We start from the raw sequence: 20,503 nt of genomic DNA, 5'->3' as shown, positions 1-20,503 counted from the left end.
ACAATCTATTCAACAAATGGTGCTGAAAGAATTGGACATCCATAGCTAAAAGAAGGAAAGAGGACGCATATCTCACATCTTGCCCAAAAATTAACTCAAAATGAATAAAAAAAACTAAAAAGCAAGTACAGTAAAATTTCCAGAAGAAATTGGAAAATATCTTCAAGAACTGGTGGTAGGTGGTGAATAAGAGAAGGACTTAGTGGACTACTGATGTTTAATGTATGTGGAAGTTTTAATTAGCTTTACTATAAAAGTGTGGAAATGTATAGAGTGGATGGTAACACATAGTGAGTAACGGCTAATTTATAAATGGTAGTCTTGTTGTGTAAATGCCAATTGATGGAATGCTAGAGAATAATCTAGGAACTGGATAGCACAGTAAACCAAGAGGTGGAAGAGAATTGTGGTTGATGGTACAGATGCAAGAGTGTCTTTTGTTAGCTAGAGTAAATGTATATCACTACTGCAGGGTGTTGGGAATGTGAAGCGTGGGAGAAACACAGCTGGAGCAACCTATGGACTGTGGTTAGTAGTAATAATATAATATTCTTGCATCTATGCAAAAGATGTACTGTGTTGATACTGAGGCAGTATGGAAAATGTGAGCCAAATGTACATTATGGACTTGGTAACCATCAGATGATATTATCTTATCTGTAGCAAATGACACACCACATTGTGGTGTGTTGATGGAGGGGTGTTGTTTGGGAATTCTGCACATGTGCATGATTGTTTTTATAAATTTACAACTTCTGTCATAAGAAATATATTTAAAAAATAATAATAGGGTGGGTTGGGGGAAAAACACATCAAATGTGTGATAAGGACTATGATTAGTTGTAAGATTTGAACAATATTCTTCCATAATTTGTAACAAATGTCTCATGACAATGAATGTGTTGGTGGAGGGTTGATGTGTGGGGTCCCTGTATGATGTTAGACATGTTTGCTTTGTAAGTTCACAATTTTTACTATACATTTAATTGTTTATGTATGTTCATATATAAATGATGTAAAGATAATAATAATAGGATGGGTTGGGGCAAAATTGTTTGGTAGTAATATTTTGACAATGCTCTTTAATCATTAGTTAAAAAGGTTTAATAACAGTGCAAGTTATTGGTGGTAAGGTGAGTTATGAGAGTCCTGTATGATGTTATATATGTTTGTTTTATAAGTTCACAACTATTTTTATACACTTAGTGTTTATGTAAGTTTATGGATGAGTGATATACTTCAATAAATTTTTTAAAAAGTCAAAAAATGTAATAAGTTATAGTGGGTGTACAAAATGAGAATTTTGTGATTACACAGATATTACAATCATCTTTATAAATACAAATACACAGTTTCCTTATTAAAACTTAATATGTGTTTTTATATGTTTATAAAATCATCAAGGAATCTTTTTTCATGAATATTAATGCAAAACGCCCACAATAAAAAAACGTTTTTACCTAGTTTATTTGCCATTATAATGTTGGTTTTATTCTAGGAATGCAAGCATAAGTTCCTATTATATAATTATTACATATTAGGCTATTACATAATTTATCAATTCAATATAGCAATTAAATCAGAACATTTGATAAAATGTTCTTTTAGATAAATGCCCCTTGGTTATTTTGGAATAGAAATTTCCTCTTTAAAATGGTAAAGATTATCTGTCTGCAATCAGTAGTCAACAGCATTATAAAAGTTGAAACATTAAAGACATCCATTAAAGTGAGGAAAAGAAAGATACATGCACCATAACCACATATATATGAACTATTATGCTGAAAATTCTGCTGAATAATGTAGAAGAAAATAAAACATAAATATATATTGAAAATTATGAGCTAAATATTAGCCATTTGGCAAGCAAAAAGGAAAATGTCCTTAGTATCTACAATCTTTAAAATTATTAAGAAAAAAATGAATGCACAAAAAACCCCTGATCCCCAAAAGAACTATATATGATGAAGAATCAGATGAAAAGTATTTAGCTTTAACAGCAATCACAGACTTATATTGTAAAACTGTGATTTGTATTTTTCTAAAATCAAAATAGTGAAGAGATAAGTGATAGCTTCAGTTTGGGCAGAACAGAAGAAAATGAATATTCTCAGACATTGCTGATGGAAAGATAAATTATCTTCATTTTTCTAGAAAGAATTTGCCCATATTTTTAAAAATCTTAAAAATTTCTATACTTTCTCCTGAAGTAAATTCATCTCTTAAGATTTTCTTAAAGAGACTTGGATACATCCACACCAGAAAAAAAAAAATGGAAGAAATTTAAATGTCAGCAAGTGCAGAATATTTGAATATTATATTTCATTAACAACATAACAAATAATATAATGCTGAAAAATTAATATTTAATGACATGGGAATAGTTAATGTTACGGGGTGTGTGTGTATATATTCCTAATTTTAGAAAAAATGTAAAAAATGTATACATATACAAGTGTTGGGAAAATTGTCTCATGCAAATATTTTGACATCATTTGGTAGTCAAATTATCTGATGTTTTCTATTTCATTTATTTTATAAAATGGATAGTATTACATTTCTTAAGTATACAGTTACGCAAAATTCTAACTCCACGTGAGTTACTAAAACTATTGAATAAATTTTGCTTTGTCCATCCACAAATTATATTCATAGTGCAATACGAAAATAATTACAAAATGTTTCCATCTTTAGTTTATTTTTCCCATTCGTCCCAATACACAGCATGCCTGTTATGTAATTTTAGTAAATTTTTCTTTAATTATTCAGGTAGTCCTCTATTCACATGGTTATGATATGCATGAGTTTCAGTTACCTTCATATACTTAAATAACACCAGTCCTCCAACGTGGTTCAAATTTCATTTAATATGGTATACTGAGAGTAACTGCATAAAGGACGAATTTTCCGGCTGGCTCTTTGACTGCAGATCACTCTGTAAATAGTAGAAGTTCACCATGATCAGTAATCAATGTCACTTCTTTCAAGTGACTTTCGGGGACTGGACCATGCCCATCTCTCATTCAGACAGAAAAGCATGCAGTGGTGTTGCCTTCTTGGCTCTCTCCTAGTCAACCTGTGTGACATTTTACAAAAATGTCACTTTTACACTTTACAAAGATGGACATGCTGGAAGTGATATTTGAATAGAAAGTAAATGGAGTTATAGAAGAAGTAGCTGACCATGCTATTGTTTTTTTTTTAATTTTCAATTTTTATTTTTAAAGAAGCTTTAGATTACATAAATGCTGCATAAATAATCTATAAGGAATTCCCACATGCCCCACCCACCCCTTCTCCTTCCACGCTTTCCCCATTAACAACATCTTTCATTAGTGTTGTACATTTGTTACAATTGGTGAACACATATTGAACACGGACTACAGTTTACATTATAGTTTACACTTTGTACTGCACAATTCTGTAGGTTATGACAGAATATACAAAGGCCTGTATCCGAAATTGTAGTGTCATGCAGGACAATTCCAATACCCTGAAAATGCCCTCATATTACACTTTTGCTTTTTGAGAGACTCTTGGAGTGCAGCCACAACAACTTAGTGAAGTCAAACTTAACATAAACTAAGAAAGTTTCTGTGATGAACAAGATGAAGATGTCCCTAAGGAAATGACACCAACAAACAAATTGGAGGACCGCTCAGCTATTTCACAAAGCTAAAGTGTTAGAAGCTGATCCTAATATTTTTCTTTGTTATTGAGATCGCTTTGCATGGTTTCAGCTTCCCAGTCACTTCTAAGGTTCTGCCCTTCTATGTCTACATTATGCTGATTTCTGATTTTTATAACTTTTTTTTGGGAAACAAAGTGATGGGTGTCTTTTAACTCTTTATTATCTAAATATGTTTTATCTCAACATTTAGTCAATGTGCCTGGTGTGCGAATAAAAACAATTCACGGCGCTGTATTTCTTTACTGTTGTAGTGTGATCGCTGTTTGCCCCTTTATAACGACAAGCCTTTCCGCCAAGGTGATCAAGTTCATGCTTTCAATTGTAAACCCTGTGAGTGTAACAGTCATTCCAGAAGCTGCCACTACGACATCACAGTGGATCCTTTTCCGTTTGAGCACCGTCGAGGGAGTGGAGGGGTTTGTGATGATTGTGAGCACAACACTACAGGTAATAGCAATAACCTGCAAATTTGGCTTTTGAGGTCCATGAACTTCTATATACAACACTTATTATTTTAAGTTATTTTATTTCTATTTTAGAATTCAAAATCACTAAGTAGTTTTCAGAAATTGCAGTCTTGTATTAGACGACATAGTCTCCCGAAATTTTTTTATCATGTTCAACCATTTTATTAAACTACAAATACATTTTGGATAATGCAGAAATGCTTTGTTTGAATGTATATATAAATATATATTTTTTCTTATATTATGTTTTCTTATGTCACCCTTGTCTTCCCTTATGCCTTAGTTCTCATGTGAAAATTTTTACAGTCATTCAAATTTGGCATGGATGCTAGTAATCTGGGAATATTCTTTTTAAAAATGCTAATTAAATGGAGAAAATGATAATCAAATTCTCTTTCTAAAACCATAAAGCATTTGGCTAGTCATTGAAAATTACTATCTCCTGAAGGGCCAGTACTGTAAAAGCAGAAACAGGCAACATCTGAATTTGTAAAAGATAATAGGCCAAGTCTGATGGGTTTTGAAATTGTGTCATTCTAAAGCATAAATGAATGAACATATTTATTAGATAATTATTAGTGACCTAAAATGTCACTGAGACTTGATGAGGTGCTGGGGATATAAAGATGAACAGGATAATGAATATTCCTGTCTTTGTATAGAGGGAGAGGCGCGCAATTAAAGAAACAATTTCAGAGTTGGGTGATGAGTGCTAAGATAGGGCAAGTGCAGTAAGTGTTCACCAGGCCAAGGAAGGGGTGGGGGATATTAGGAGGGTGAACAAGAGATTCCAATAAGGGGAACAGTTTGTGAAATGGCATAAAGGAGAGAGAAACATGGCACCTCTGAAGAGCTGATGGAAGGGCAAATGACTGGTGGCAGGAAAAGATGCTAGGGGAAAGGCAAGGGAGAGGACTTTATAAGGCATGATAAAGAGTTTGGTTTTGTATTCTCCAGTTAAAGAGATGCCACTTAAGGATTTTATGTGGAAAAGAGACATAGTTTGCTTTATGCCTTTGAAAGATCAGCCTGACTGCATAGGAGAATGGTCGGACAAGAGTGGTTTGTGAAAAGTAATTATTTGGTGCTGTAATCATCCAGGTGAGAAATGATTCAGGACTGTGTTTAAGGTGTTGTAGATAGACAGAAGTGGATTCAAGAAAAATTTAGCCTGGAAAAATGGCATCCTTTTGTGAGCAACTGGATGTAGGGTGTACGTGAGGAAGGAGAAGGCATCGAGACTGATGCGTGATATTTCAGCTTGAGTAGCAGGGCCAATGATGGCGCCAGCCACTGACACTGGAAACTTAGGTCACCCAAGCAGGATCAGGCTTAGGGGAGGAGATGGCAAGTTCTGTATTGGACATGGTCACTGTGTTTCCAAGAAACGTGTGGAAACTCTTTGTAGAGAGTTGGCTACACAGGTCACAGGCTCCCACCTTAGAGAAGGCCTTTAAAAATGCCTTCAGCACCATTTATACACTTTCATTGTGTTTATCACAGTGTTTAAATGTATGTTTATTCTTGTTATTATTTTGCTAAGATTCGTCTTACCCGCTACACTGTCAGAAAGCTCTGTGAGACAAGGGTATTGTGTATTTCGCTCACTACTGTGTTGCTCAGTATACTTACTTATACAGTATTTGGGACATGAATAATCACCCAATAAAATTCACCGAATGATAAAGGAGAAAAATCTAGACTGGAGATATAGACTTGGGAGTCATCAGCAGATGTAAATGGAAAAGTTCTAGAAATATTATAAACCCATTTAATTTTTAATTAGTCCATAGTCAATATCCCTCAGAATGTTTTTGCTTGACTAAGGCATTTCAGTAGTTTCTAATATTGGGCCACATTCAACAATAGTTGAGCAGAGTGTATAATGTTTAAAGGGGAATTGGTAACCTTAAGTTTTATTTCACCTAATAGCATTGGTCCTATGAACTACCCACATTCACTCTAGAATCTCCCTGTAGTCTAGGTTTTCTCATATAAAATGGCATAAGATACTTTCCAATTAATAAACCATAAACTACGGGAAGCTATACAATATGTCAGGCTATCATAATCAATACAAAGTTTTTTAATATATATAAATATAATAAATTTCTATTTTCATATTGGATTTGAAAAGTAATGGCCGAAAGCACATGCCCAAGCGTTTCTTTTTAATCATGATAACCATGGAATAACAAATTGTGTTTTATTTTACAAGATTTAGTTCTGGAAAAATTATTTCTAATGCTCCATACATATTTGCTTCCAGTTGTGTAACTATCATCTACCACAAATATAGATATTTCTTATATTTTATTTAGATTAAATGCCTGACCCTGGAAATAAAGAAAAGTTCTAAGTTTAGAAATCAACTCTTTCAAAAGGTATGGGCCCTTACAAAGCACAGCTTTTCAGAAGTGTGGTATTATATAACAGATGGGCGTTTAATGAAGTAAAGCACAGTTTGTAACAGGTTCATTGTTTCATATGCTCTGGATCACTACATTGGCAGGTAGAGATGAAAGGTGCATTAAAATGGACATCCTGAAAATTATAGAATTCCCTCAAAGGAATACAGTCTTTAATTTTGAATTATGCAGCTAATTTTAATGAATTAGAAGTCATAATGCATAACCTTTCCCTGATGCAGGAAGGAACTGTGAGCTGTGTAAGGATTACTTTTTCCGAGAAGTTGGTGCAGATCCTTCAGCCATAGACGTTTGCAAACCATGTGACTGTGATAAAGTTGGCACCAGAAACAGTAGTCTCCTTTGTGATCAGGTGAGTTCTTCTTGGTTCTAAAGGTGCAGAATTACTGTCAGAAACTAATTTGGGAGATAGTCTATCAGTAGACTTGAGGACTATACTTACCAGGAAAGAAGTATGTATATGTTTGCAATTCAAAGAAATGGATCCTTTGGGAGCATTCTTATGCAAATTTTAATTAATGAAATATAGGGCTTCCTAATTGGTCCTTTGTATATAAGAAAGGTGCTCTTTGTTTTCAATGTTACAATTGTAAAAATAATAGGGCATGGAGATTCCTAGTAAACTGGAAAGTAAATTGAGTATATGTCCTGGAATTATTGGAATTACTTGTTGCTGACACAAAGATGATGCAAAAAGAAAAAAAAAATCACCAATAGGTGACTGTCAGTGAAACAAGAAAAAATTTGCCTCCAAATTCCATAGAAGAGAATATAACAAAGGTCCATTACACAGATCCAAATGGAAATTATGATAACCCTACTTCCAAGTTTCTTGTTCTAACCTCTCTAACTCATATATGCAATGGAGTTTTATATTTTAATGTATTTTTATTGCCAACATCATAAATGTAGGTCACTGACTTATACAAACAGATTCTAACCTAGGATATCCTATCCTTTGTCAGACAAATCATCTTGGTATTTAAATGTCATGTCCTCAGCTGGTGCTTTTTACATATTCTGATAATATTAAAAAATGAAAATTGTGAAAACAGATAAAAGGCAAATTTACTTTGAAGAATGAATTCAATTATTGTATTGATCTTTAATAACTGTGTGTTTTGTTGTAAATAACAGACTATGGTGAATAGAGACATTAACCACAGTCCAGTTATAGAAAATTTAAAAAAAATAGTTATAGTGTAGAGATAACAAATTAAAGGTAAAGTGTACTTTTCACGTAACTTCCAGCATACTTAAGAACTATTTTAACAAATAAAAGCCAAATATAAACTAGGACAAAATATGGATTTAAAGACCTTCAGTGTGGGGAAGCGAACTTGGCCCAGTGGTTAGGGCGTCCGTCTACCACATGGGAGGTCCGCGGTTCAAACCCCGGGTTTCCTTGACTTGTGTGCAGCTGGCCCATGCACAGTGCTGATGCGCGCAAGGAGTGCCATGCCACGCAGGGGTGTCCCCACATAGGGGAGTCCCATGCGCAAGGAGTGTGCCCTGTAAGGAGAGCCGCCCAGTGCAAAAGAAAGTGCAGCCTGCCTAAGAATGGCGCCGCACACACAGAGAGCTGACAGAACAAGATGATGCACAAAAAAAAAGAAACAGATTCCCGTGCCGCTGACAACAACAGAAGCGGACAAAGAAGAAGATGCAGCAAATAGACAACAGAGAATAGACAACTGGGGCAGGGGGGAAGTGGAGAGAAATAAATAAATTAATTTTTTAAAAAAAGACCTTCAGTGTGACCATAGTTTATTAATATGAGAACATTAAGTGCTTCATTGAAAAGCTGATAAGTACAAGAATAATTAACAAAGACAATTTCTACTGTTCTTATTTCTTGATACTGGGGGACTGTTTTCTCAGAAAATTATATTACGATTTTATATATATTGATTAGTAAAATCTGACTATGTCTTTACACATCTCATCTTTATAAATCTGCCCTGAATTTTCAATCTCGCTGTCTCTTACTTGTCATTCAGGTCTCAACTCAAATGTTATGTCTTTTGAGCTATCTTTGCTGACCATCCAATTGCACATTATCAACTCCCTGTCTTTCATATCAAACTGATATTTTCATCATAGCCCTTGTCACTCTCTGAAGTTATGTTAATTTATTAGTTTACTTCTTTGTCTTCTATCTCCCTGCCCACCATAAACAGTCACATAATAAAAATCAAATGAAATTTTTTCAATAAATGTTGAATGGATGAAGAGAGATTCTGTTTGAGCACCGATCTCATAGTCAGATGGTTGTTTAAAATGTAGATTAGAATAATCTGATGCTTATGTAAAATTTTGATAGAAAGAATAGTCTTCCTTTCTGAATATCTAAGGTCAAGCAATATATACTATTGAAAGATTGTGTTCTACCTCCCAAAGCCTCATTTGCATGTCATAACCTATATGAATTAAAGTGTAGCAAATATGTCTCTCAATCCCACAACTCTGAATTACAAGAAATAAAACCTTATTTTTCTGAGCTCAATTAAATTTCGATTCCAAGTCCATTTCATTGTGTGGGAGACAGTGTAGAGTAGTTTTGGGCTTGTAAATGTTTAACAGCCAGGTACCTGAGAAAGAGAGGGAGAGAAATAAAGCCTGCCAAGCCAGTTTCAAAATACCACCGAGATGGCAGTATTGTGGAGTTGGGAAGAGCTGCACCTAACCTGTTCGCAGGAGCCTGGATTTCTTTTCCCTCTGCCCAGGTCGTGGCTCCATTCGCGGATGGAACTGTGGATGAGTGTCCCCAGGGCAAGGGCATCTGAGAGGCTGGGACTCTTCTGACCCTTGAGGTCACTAATCCATCTGTATCCATGGAGATCTCTAATCGCTCTGCCTAGGAGGGGCACCCACAAAAATCTTCTCCTGCCTGAGAAAAATCTCTCCTTCGTTTGGCAATTGAGGGTTTCTGCAGTTTGTGTATCTGCTCTAGATTTAGGAACCCTAAAGGGAAACCTGCCAGTTGACAGGTTAGCCTATCTGTTGGGGATATAAAGCTAAGCAATTGAGGGGAAACTTTACCTATGCCAATGATCTGAAATATTAATCTATAGGCACAATTTAGGTCTTAATTAATAACTATTAATATAACTCTTTATTACAAGATACTTGACAAACTCAGCAACCTAAAATAGAATGACTACGATGAATGAGGGGAACAAGTGATGGAAGAAATAGCCGTAACTTGGAGAATAAACTTACACATATTTCTAGTTAGCATAATTTGAAATTCATGGAACTATGGAAACCATTAATTATAAATGTTCCAAGCACAAGTAGCAGTATTAGAAAATTTGAAATTTCAGAGAAAATTATCATTTTCACTGTAGAAAACCAAGTTTGAGTCCTGGAATATAAATTTGAGGAAATCTTACAAAACACAGAAAAAAAAACAAACAAATGCATGGAAAATAAGCAAGAAAATTTAGACAATGTAGAGTATATTACCATGTACTAAGAGTTCCAGAGGGCAAAAATAGGACTAATAGAAGGGAGGATATGATAAAAGAAACAATAAAAGAACAATTTTCTTTAGCAACTTAAATGTAATAAAACATATTATGGTAAATCTTAATGAATCTATATACACAGAAGAACTCAGGAAGATCCATATAGAGGGGAAGAGTTTCTTCTTCTGGGAAGATTAATTAGACATATTTTGCCCTATTCCTTTCACTAAGTAACAGTTTAAAACACGGGAGATTATAATAGAGACAAATATAAAAATCTGAAAGTTGTAAAGAAGAAATCTAGCTGATTACGAATATTGGGACACAAGGAATGACACAGTGATGGATTCTCTGGAATTTTTCTCTCCTCATAAATCTTATTTTGGTATTGGGGAAGGTAAAAATAAAAAATATTGGCAAAAAATATGATCCAAAAAAGTCTCCACTTTTTAGCCAAAGGAAGAGAAACAGCATAGTAAAATGGAGAACGCTTCAACAATAACCACTCTACTCCATGCAAACACAACAGAAAAAAAATTGTGGCCTTATCTGCATCCCTGTCAGCAAAGGTGAAGTGTAGAGACTGGAATTCCACTGTGGCCATACTGTAACAGTGTCTTATGGGAAGTCATAAGGATGCACTACTTCTGCTCCCTGGAGGTCCAGGGGAGAGTCAGGATTTTCACCATTGCTCATCGATATCCAGGCCACCCACCATGGTGTCAGTGGAGGACACTGGGAGAGCAGTTAAGAGGTGCCTTCTCCTTCGTAGCCAGGTAGGTATCTACATAGGACTAGCAAGGAGCCAAATTCCTAATCCTGCTCATCAGTAACAAGAAGCTCCTCCCTTGTTGTCTAAATAGAGGCAGAGTGGGAATCTGGAATTTCATTCTCACCTGGGGGTAATGAGGCACTTGCAACCCTTCACTCACCGGAGAGGTGTTAGAGAGGCCTGATAAAAAATAAACAATTTAAATAAGATCCAGAGAGTTATAATACCCCCAAAATTCCAGTTTCAATTATAATCATTCTTCATACTAAGAACCAGGATGATCTCAAATGTAATCAGAAAGGACAGTCAACAGGAAACAGCACCAAGATGATCTAGATGTCAGAATTATTGGGCAAGAGTATTAAAGCAGCCATCGTAAATGCTTCACTGGGAAATTAAGAGCACATTTGAAACAAAAACTATGATGTCTCAGTAAAGAAATAGGAAATAGAAGAACCAAATGGAATTTTAAAAATTATGATGTGTAATTACTGAAGGAAAAATCTCAATGAAGGAGGTTTAACACAGAATGCAAGAGACAGAGGAAAGAGTCAGTGAACTTGAGGAAAGAACAATAGAAATTATCTATTCTGAACAAGAGAGAGAAAATTAATTGAAAAAAATGAACAGAGACTTTAGACCTATGGAACTATTACAAAAGATCTAACTTTAATGTCATTGGAGTCCCAGAAAAAGAGGAGAAAGAGAATAGTGACAACAAAGCACTTGAAGAAATAATGGCTGAAAAATCCCCAAATTTGGCAAATAACCTAACCTACATATTAAAGAGGCTGAGTAAACCCCTGACAGTTTAAACCCAAATATATCCACTCTATTATAGTCAAACTTCTGACAAAGACAAAGAAAAACCTTGAAAACAACCAGATAAATATACATTTCCTATAGGAGAAAACAATTTGAATGACAGCAGATTTCTTATCAGAAACCATGGAGATTAGAAGGGTGAGGCACAATGTTTTTCAAGTGTTGAGAAAAGAGAATTCTCAACACAAAATTCTATATTCAGTTAAAATACTCTTCAGAGATAAAGAGAAAATCAAGAGTTTCTCAGATGAAGGAAAGCTAAGAGGATTTGTCTCCAGCATACCTAACCTACCCTAATGGAATTTCTCAAAACAGAACGAAAGTGATAAAAGAAGGAATACTCTAGGAAGGAAGAAAGAACATCCGATATAGTTAAAATATGAAAACAACACACTTTCCTTCTTCTCTTGTGTTTCTCCAATTATATTTGTTGGCAAAAATTGTATTACTGTCTAGTGTTCTCAAAATAGTAGAGGAACTATCTAAGACAATTATATTAAAAATGGCTGAAGTAAAAGAATGTATTTGAAATAAATTTTCTACACTTTACTAGAGCAGGTAAAATGACAAAACTGAAAGATTTTGATAATGTTTGTATATACAGTGTACATATATATAATGTAATACCTATAGCAACTACTGAAAATGCTGTACAAAGAGATATATTAAAAAGTACTATAGCTAATTCAAAATGGAATTCTAAAAAATGTTCACCTAACCCACAGGAAGGCAGGAGAAGGAACGGAGAAATAAAAAACAGACAGAGCAAATGAAACAAAAATAACTTGTCAGGCTTAACCCTTAACATATCAATAATGACATTAAATGTAAATGTTCTCAACAAAACAATTAAAAAAACAGAAATTGGCAGAATGGATTAAATAAAAGACCCACTGTGCTGTCACCAAGAAACTTACTTCAGATATAATACGTATGCAGATTGAACACAAAATGATGAAAAAAGTAATTACATGCAAACAATGAATATTAAAAAATAGGAATGACTATATTAATATCAGATAATATAGAACTGAGAGCAAAGAAAATTTCCAAGGACAGAGAGCGATATTACTTTACGATTAAAAGGGTCAGTCAACCAAGAAGTTATAGAAATCAGAAATGTGCAAGCATTAAATGGCAGAGCTAAAAACTGTGATGAAAAACTGATAGATCTGAAAAGACATATAGAAAAATCTATAAGAGTTTTCAACAACCATTTCTCAGCAGTTGATAGAAAAATTAAACAGAAAATCAACAAGAATATAGAATTCAACAATACCTTTAGCCAGTAAATTCTAATTGACATTTATAGAACACTCCACTTAACAACAGAATGCATATCTTTTCAAATGCCTGTGGAACGTATAGCAAGATTGACAATATCCTGGGGCATAAATCAAACCTCAACAAACTGAAAAGACGGTAAATCATACAGAGTATATTCTTTGACCACAATGGAATCAATGTAGAAATCAATATAGAAAGGCAAAATCTATCCAAGTATTTGGACACTACATAATACATCTCTGCTAATAAGTCAAAGAGAAAGTCTCCAGGGAAATTAAAAAAACACATTGAATTGAATTAAAATAAAGAAACACAACATATAAAAATTTGTGGATGCTAGTAAAGCTGTGATGAAAGGGAAGTTTATAGCATCAAATATTTACTTTGGAAAAGGGAAAAGATCCTAAATCAACAATCTAAACCTCCACTCAAGAAACAAGAAAGATAAGAGCAATGTAAACTCAAAGGAAGAAGGAAATAAATAATAAATTTAAGATAAGAAATTAATGATGTTTAAAACAGAAAAATAGAAAGTAATTAAATAAAAGGCTGTATCTTTGGAAACATCAATAAAATTGTCAAGCGCATAGCAAGACTGACATGTGAAGGTATAAATTTCATTCCACATCAGGAATGAAACAGGAACTCACTAGAGAGCTTACAAATATCAAAAGGATATTACCAAAAATGAAAGGTAATATTCCCCCAAACACTACACATGTATATTTTACAATTTATGTGAAATAAAGCACTTTCTCAGAAATTTCATATTGCTGCAACTAACCCTGTATGAAATAGGTAATTTGAATAACTCTACAACTATTAAGGAAATTGAATTTATAACTTAAAATCACCTGATAAAGAAATCCTCAGGACCAGATAGTTTCACTGAAGAAATCTACCAAATGTTTAAAGAATTAAGATCAGTTTTGCATGTTCATGTCCAGAAAATAGAAGTGGAATAAATGCTTCCCAATTCATTTTATGAAGTGTTTACTCAGATATCAAAACTAAAGTAGTACAAATTAAAGAAAACTGCAAACCAAACAAATATCCTTCATGAATATAGATGGAAAAAGTCTTTAACAAAATTTTAGGAAATAGAATTCAGTACTGTATAAAAATAATTAAATGCAAAAAATATTTATTCTAGGGAGGCAATGCTGGTTGAACATGTGAAAGTCAACCAATATAACCCACCATATTAATGGTAATAAAAATTGTGTTATAATATTTGATGAATAAGGAAAAAACAAAACTGTCCCTATTTGCAGATGACTTGATGCCTATATAAAAAAATACCAAGGAATTAAAAAAATATCTCTTAGAACTAATAAGTGAATTCAGCCAAGTTGTAGGATATAAGATCTATATGCAAAACAACCGCACTGCTGTATGCTAGCAATGAACATATAAGTACCAAAATAAAAAATACAACAGTATTTTCAGTTACTGAAAATTGAAATAAGTGTAAAACTAATAAAATAAGCACAGTATTTGTACGCTAAAATCTATAAAGTGTTAGTGAAAGAAAACAACGGTCTTAATAAATGAAGAGCTATTCTGTGTTTATGGCTTAGAAGACTCAACATAGATAGAATGTAAATTCTTCCCATGTTATAATACAGGTTTTGGTAGGAGATTTTTCTATCAAAACCCCAGAATGATTTTTTTGTAGCCATAGTTAAGATTATCGTAAAATTTGTGTGGAAATTTTAGAATGGCTAAAATTTAGAATAACTAAAATAAATTTGGAAAAGAAGAATAAAGTAGGAGAAACCACTCTACTGATTTCAGTTAGAATTATTATATAACTATAGTAATCAAGATTGTCTAGTATTGGAGAAGATATATAAATCAATGGAATAGAATAGAGAACACAGATATAGTCTCCAAAAGTATGGCAGGCCAGTTTTTGATAAAGGTATAAAATCAATTCGGTGGAAGAAAGATAGTTTTTTCAAACAATTGTTTGGAGCAACTGTTTAGCCATATGCAAAAAAGAAACAAAACTTTGGCTTAAACTTCCTGCCTTATATAGAAGTTGGCTTGAAATGAATCATAGATTTGAATGTAAACTAATGAAACTTTTAGAAGATAAAATAAGAGGAAATCTTTGTTCTAGAGTTTGTTGAAGAGTTCTTAGACATGATACCAAACACACAATTCATAAAAGAAAATACTGATTAAATTAGACATCAACAAATTTAAAATTTTTGGCTCTGCAAAGAGCCTGTTAAGAAGATTAAAAGATAAGCTACAGATTAGGAATAAATATTTGCAAACCACATATATTAAAAAGAATATATAACTAGCAAAGCTTGTATCTAGAAAACATAAAGAGCTATCAAAACTCAACATCAAAAAAACAAAACAACACCATAAACCAAAAATACGACTAATTATAAAATTGCCAATTGTCCTGAATGACATTGCAATGGCATATACAGTCCATTAACATAGTCTGCCATAACCTACAGAAATGAGTGTGAGAGAGTGTAAACTACAATGTAAACTATAATCCATGCTTAGTGGCAATGCTCCAAAATGTATTTACCAATTGCAATGAATGTACCACACTAATGCAAGAAGTGTTAATATGGGGAAGGGTGGCAGGTGTGCGGAGTGGGGTATATGGGAATCCCTTATATTTTTTGTGTAATATTTTGTGCAATCTAAGTATCTTTTAAAAAAATAAAAAATATATTTTAAAAATGCCCAAAAGAAATGAAGAGATTTCACTGAAAAGTATGCACAGATGGCAAATAAACACAAGAAAAGACCTTCAACATTTACTATCAGTGAAAAGCAAATTAACCATGAATAGATATCATAACACACCTATTAAAACAGCTAAAATTTTTTAAACAATAGTGACAATACCAAGTATTGGTGAGGATGAGGAGAAACTAGATCATTTATTATTGATGGGAATGTAAAATGGTAAAGCCACAAGAGATAGTTTAGGAATTTTGAAAACTAAATATGTGCTTTCCACATGACCAAGCAATTGAATTCCTGGGCAATTATCCCAGGGAAATGAGAATTTATGTCTGTACAAAACCTGTACATACATACTTTTTGCTAAACTTTATTTGTAAAAGCGAAAAGCTGAAAACAGCCAAAATGTCCATCAATAGTTAAATAAACTGCAAGGATAGTCATATCATGAAATACTACTCAGCAATAAAGCACAACAAACTAATGACATGTACAATAACTTGGGTGGATTACAAGGCCATTGTGCTGAGTGAAAAAAAACAAAACAGCCCTCAAAGGTCATATGCTTTATAATATTGTTTAAATAACAATATTGAGACAAAATTATAAGGATGAAGGACAGATTATGGGTTGTCAGAGGTTAGGGATGGTGGGGGAAAGAGGGTGCATGTAAGTATAAATGAATATTACAAGGAAGGACTATCTTTGTTATAATTGAACAGTTCCATACCTTGATTATGGTAGAAATTACACAAATGTACAGATATGAACAAAATTGTATATAATTATACTGAGAACATGTCCCAATTCGTTATATAAGGCCAGGATTATCCTGATACCAAATCTAGACAAAGATATCACAGGGAAAATAAAAACTACAGACTAACTTGCCCTTGGAATATAAATGTAAAAATCATCAACAAAATTCTAATAAACCAAATCCAGAATTACATAAAAAGAATTATGTACCATGACCTATACAATGCAAGGTTGGTTTAACATCTGAAAATCAATTAATATAATACAATTTATCCATAGAAAAAAGGAGTAAAACTACATGATCATCTCAGTAGATTCAGAAAAAGCCTGTGATAAAATTCAAGAATAGTTCGTCATTAAAACACTTAACAAATTTGGAGTAGAAGGCAACTCCCTTAACCTAACAAAGGGTGTCAATGAAAAATCCTTAGCTAACATCATATTTAATGGGGGAAGACTGAATTCTTTCTTCCTAAGATCAGAAATAAGACATGGATGCCTACTCTCACAACTTCTCCACATTATAGTATTTCAGCAAGTTTTAGCCAGGGCACCAAGAAAGAAAATGAAATTAAAGGCATCCAGATTGGAAAGGAAGAAGTAAAACTATCTCCATTGCATGGGATATGATCTTGTAGATAGAAAATCACAAGGAAACCACTAAAAATCTATTAAGAGTTTGGCAACATTGCCGAATACAAGGTCAATCTATGAAAATCAATTGCATTTTTATACATTTACAATGATCAAAAATTGAAATAAAGAAAATTTCAATTAAAATGACAACAAAAGAGTAAAATACTTAGGAATAAATTTAATTAAATAGTTCAAAACCTATACTCTGAAAACCACAAAACACTGTTGAAGAAACTTAAAGAAGACTTAAATAAATACAAGAAACTTCCATGTTCATGTATTAGAAGACTTTATTTTCTTAATATAACAACACTTTCCAAATTATCTACAGATTCAATGTAATCTTTATTAAAATCCTGTCTTCTTTGTAGATATTAAAAAGCTGATCCTACAATTCATGTGGACATTCAAGTTACTCAAATTAGCCAAAACAAACTTTAAAACAAGGGTTCTTAACAAAGGGTCCATAAGCTTGTACCATACTAATGAAGGATTTTGATTTGGGAGGATCTGGGAGGGGGATGGAGTAGAAGGTATGGGAATTCTATACATTTTTTATGTGACATTTATGTAATCTAAAGCTTCTTGAAAAATGGAAAAAAATTAATTAAAAAAACATTATTTTTCTGGGGAGGTGTTGGTGCGGGTATGATATATTTGTTAAGTAATACACAGTATAGTATGGATTTAGTAAGGGGTCCATGGTTGTCCACTGGCAAAGGGGTCTGTGAAACAAAATGGTTAAGAACCCCTGCTTTGAAAACAACAAAGATGGAGGAGTCTTACTTCCCACTATAAAATTTTTCTCTGAAGTTGTAGTAATAAAGAGAGTGTTTTCCTGGAATAAGGATAGACATATATATATTGAAATAGAAATAAACTTTTACAGTCAATTGATTTTTTTTATAAGGATGCCAAGGCAATTCAGTGGGGCGGGGGAGGATGGGGGAATAATCTTTTTAATAATTGGTCCTGGGACAATTGGGCATCGACATGCAAAGGAATGAAGTTGGACTTCTACCTCGCATCACGTATAAAAATTATCTCAATATGGAAGAAATATCTAAGTGTAAAAGCTAAAATTACAAAATTCTTAGGAAAAAAACATAGGTGAAAATCATCATGTCCTTGAATTTGGCAAATATTCCTTAGATATGACACCAAAAGCACAAGCAACAAAATAAAAAATATACAAATCAGACTTCACTAAAATAAAAAATATTGTGTTTCAAAGAACATCGAGAAAGTAAAAAACCAAATAATTCAAGAAAATGTTTGAAAATCTATATAAGGTAAGAGACTAGTGGCCAGAATATGTAAAGAACTCTTATAATTCAACAACAAAAAACAAATAACCCCATTTAAAAATGGGCAAAGGATCTTAATGTACTTTACTCCAAAGAAGGTACACAAATGGCCAATAAGCTCATGAAAAATGTTCAAGATCATTAGTCATTAGTGAAAATAGAAATCAAAACCACAATGAGATACCACTTTACACCCACTGGGATGACTACAATGAAAATAAAAGAGATAATGAGTGTTGGTGAGGATGTAGAAAAATGGGAAACTTCGTAAATTATTGGTAAGAATGTAAAATAGTTTACCTGCTTTGGAAAACAGTCTGAAATTCCTTAAAAGATTGAACATAGAGTTACCAAAAGACCAACAACTTTACTCCTAGGTATATACCCAAGCAAAATGTTAATATATATTCTCACAAAATCGTATATATAAGCATTATTTGTAATAGCAAAAAAGTAGAAACAAGCTAAATGTTCATCACTGACAAGCAGATACATAAAATGTGTTATACCTACACATGGACTAGACTTCAGCATAAAAGAAATTAAAATACTAATATATGCAACAACATGGATGAGCCATGAAAACATTTTGCAATGTGAAAGAAGCCAATCATAAAGCCACATACTATATTATTCCATTTATATAAAATATGCAAATAAAATCTATAGAGACAGAAAGTAGATTAGTGGTTGCCTGGTACTGGGGAGCAGGGCAGGAGAGTGTGTAAATGGGGAATGACCGCTGATAGGTACAGGATTTCTTTTCGAGGTGATGAAAATGTAAAATTGATCGTGGTAGTGGTTGTACAACCCTGTAAGTATACTAAAAACCATTGAATTGTTTCCCTTTTTTTCATGAGTGAATCATATGGCTATATGAGTTATATCTCAATAAAGCTGATGTAAAAAGTATTCTGGCAACTTACTGAAGGATTGAGAAAATAAATAGACTCTATATAAATTCTTGAGAGTATAAGTAGGGGTAGGAAGAGGGAGAAAGAAGCTTTCATTTTTTAAAAGATGTTTCTGTATGCTGATATTTTTCCATGTGTGAAAATCTAGTTTAAAATGCCTAAAAGAAAAGACATGTTTAAAGTGTTAGCATTTTTACCTTGTTTTAAAACATTGTCCTTTTTTCACTATTATTTCCCAATTTGCTTTGTTGATTATTTTTGTAATCAGAAAAAAAAGAATTTTAATTAAGTCTGAAATATAGCAGAAAAGCTACATATAAGAATCCAAATGTAAATAAAATAATAGAACTGTTTTATGAATTTTAAATCTTCAGATTGTTTTTCTGTAAGTCACATTCATATTTTGCCTTGATTTTTGTTATTGTCTTATGCTTCAAGTACAGAGAAAAAGTATATGAGTGGAAATACTGTCTCAAATATTCATCTAAATAATGTTCTAAAAGATTTCTAAAAATATTTGCTGTCATTTTCAATGGAGTAACAGAATACACGCTGAAAAAGTTGTCAACAATGTCAGAATTATAAACTGTAAAATTGAATTCAAGGACATTTAAAAAAATTCATGCAATTGCAATCCCTAACAATATTAGGGAGCATACAAGGAAATTAGGCAGTAGTTCAAGTCTCATTTTGTTATAATAACTTAGGAATCAAGCCAGCCCCAAATGGTCTGAGTAACTGTGCTCTGTATTCTGGATAGGAAGTTCTTTGGCAGTTGTCATTTGACACTAAATCCAATCTCATAAGATGGCATGTTTGCCTTATTCTTCCATAAGAAATGTTGTAATTCTTCCTCATGTGAATGCCAAGATCTCGAGAATGGCATGAAGTAATGCTCTGAGTCACTGAATCCTAAAAATACAAATGCCAATGTCAGGACACTGAGAATATTTAAAGCACAGTAATATTAATATTAACAGGAGGGAGGAAAATAACAAGTAATTATTAGTCTTGAGGACATTTGCTTCCATCAGTTCAATAAAGGGGCCCATGAACCAAAGAAGATGAAAACCCACTGCACTGGGGTATAAATCCATTTAATACAAATAGACGTGGCTGTTACCGCAGTATATATAACGTGAGAGTTGTAGGATGCCATTGCACTTCCTCATTTCTTTTGATCTCAGTGCATGAGTTGTTTGACGTGTGTCTTTAGCTTGGAGGT

The 20,503-nt window shown here is 33.1% G+C and overlaps 1 protein-coding gene across 1 annotated transcript in view; it reads left to right on the top strand.

Annotated features, from left to right (window-relative positions):
• Positions 1 to 20,503, top strand: part of USH2A (usherin) — an 838,570-nt gene that overhangs the window by 135,827 nt on the left and 682,240 nt on the right. The window contains exons 9-10 of the mRNA XM_058275221.2: positions 3,943 to 4,138; positions 6,809 to 6,939. Of these exons, the coding sequence (XP_058131204.1) occupies positions 3,943 to 4,138; positions 6,809 to 6,939 (327 nt within the window). The remainder of the gene's footprint in view (positions 1 to 3,942; positions 4,139 to 6,808; positions 6,940 to 20,503) is intronic.

The sequence above is a fragment of the Dasypus novemcinctus genome, chromosome 13 (assembly GCF_030445035.2).
Source record: "Dasypus novemcinctus isolate mDasNov1 chromosome 13, mDasNov1.1.hap2, whole genome shotgun sequence".
In the NCBI taxonomy this organism is placed as follows: Eukaryota; Metazoa; Chordata; class Mammalia; order Cingulata; family Dasypodidae; genus Dasypus; species Dasypus novemcinctus.
This window is presented reverse-complemented; position numbering and strand designations above follow the sequence as displayed.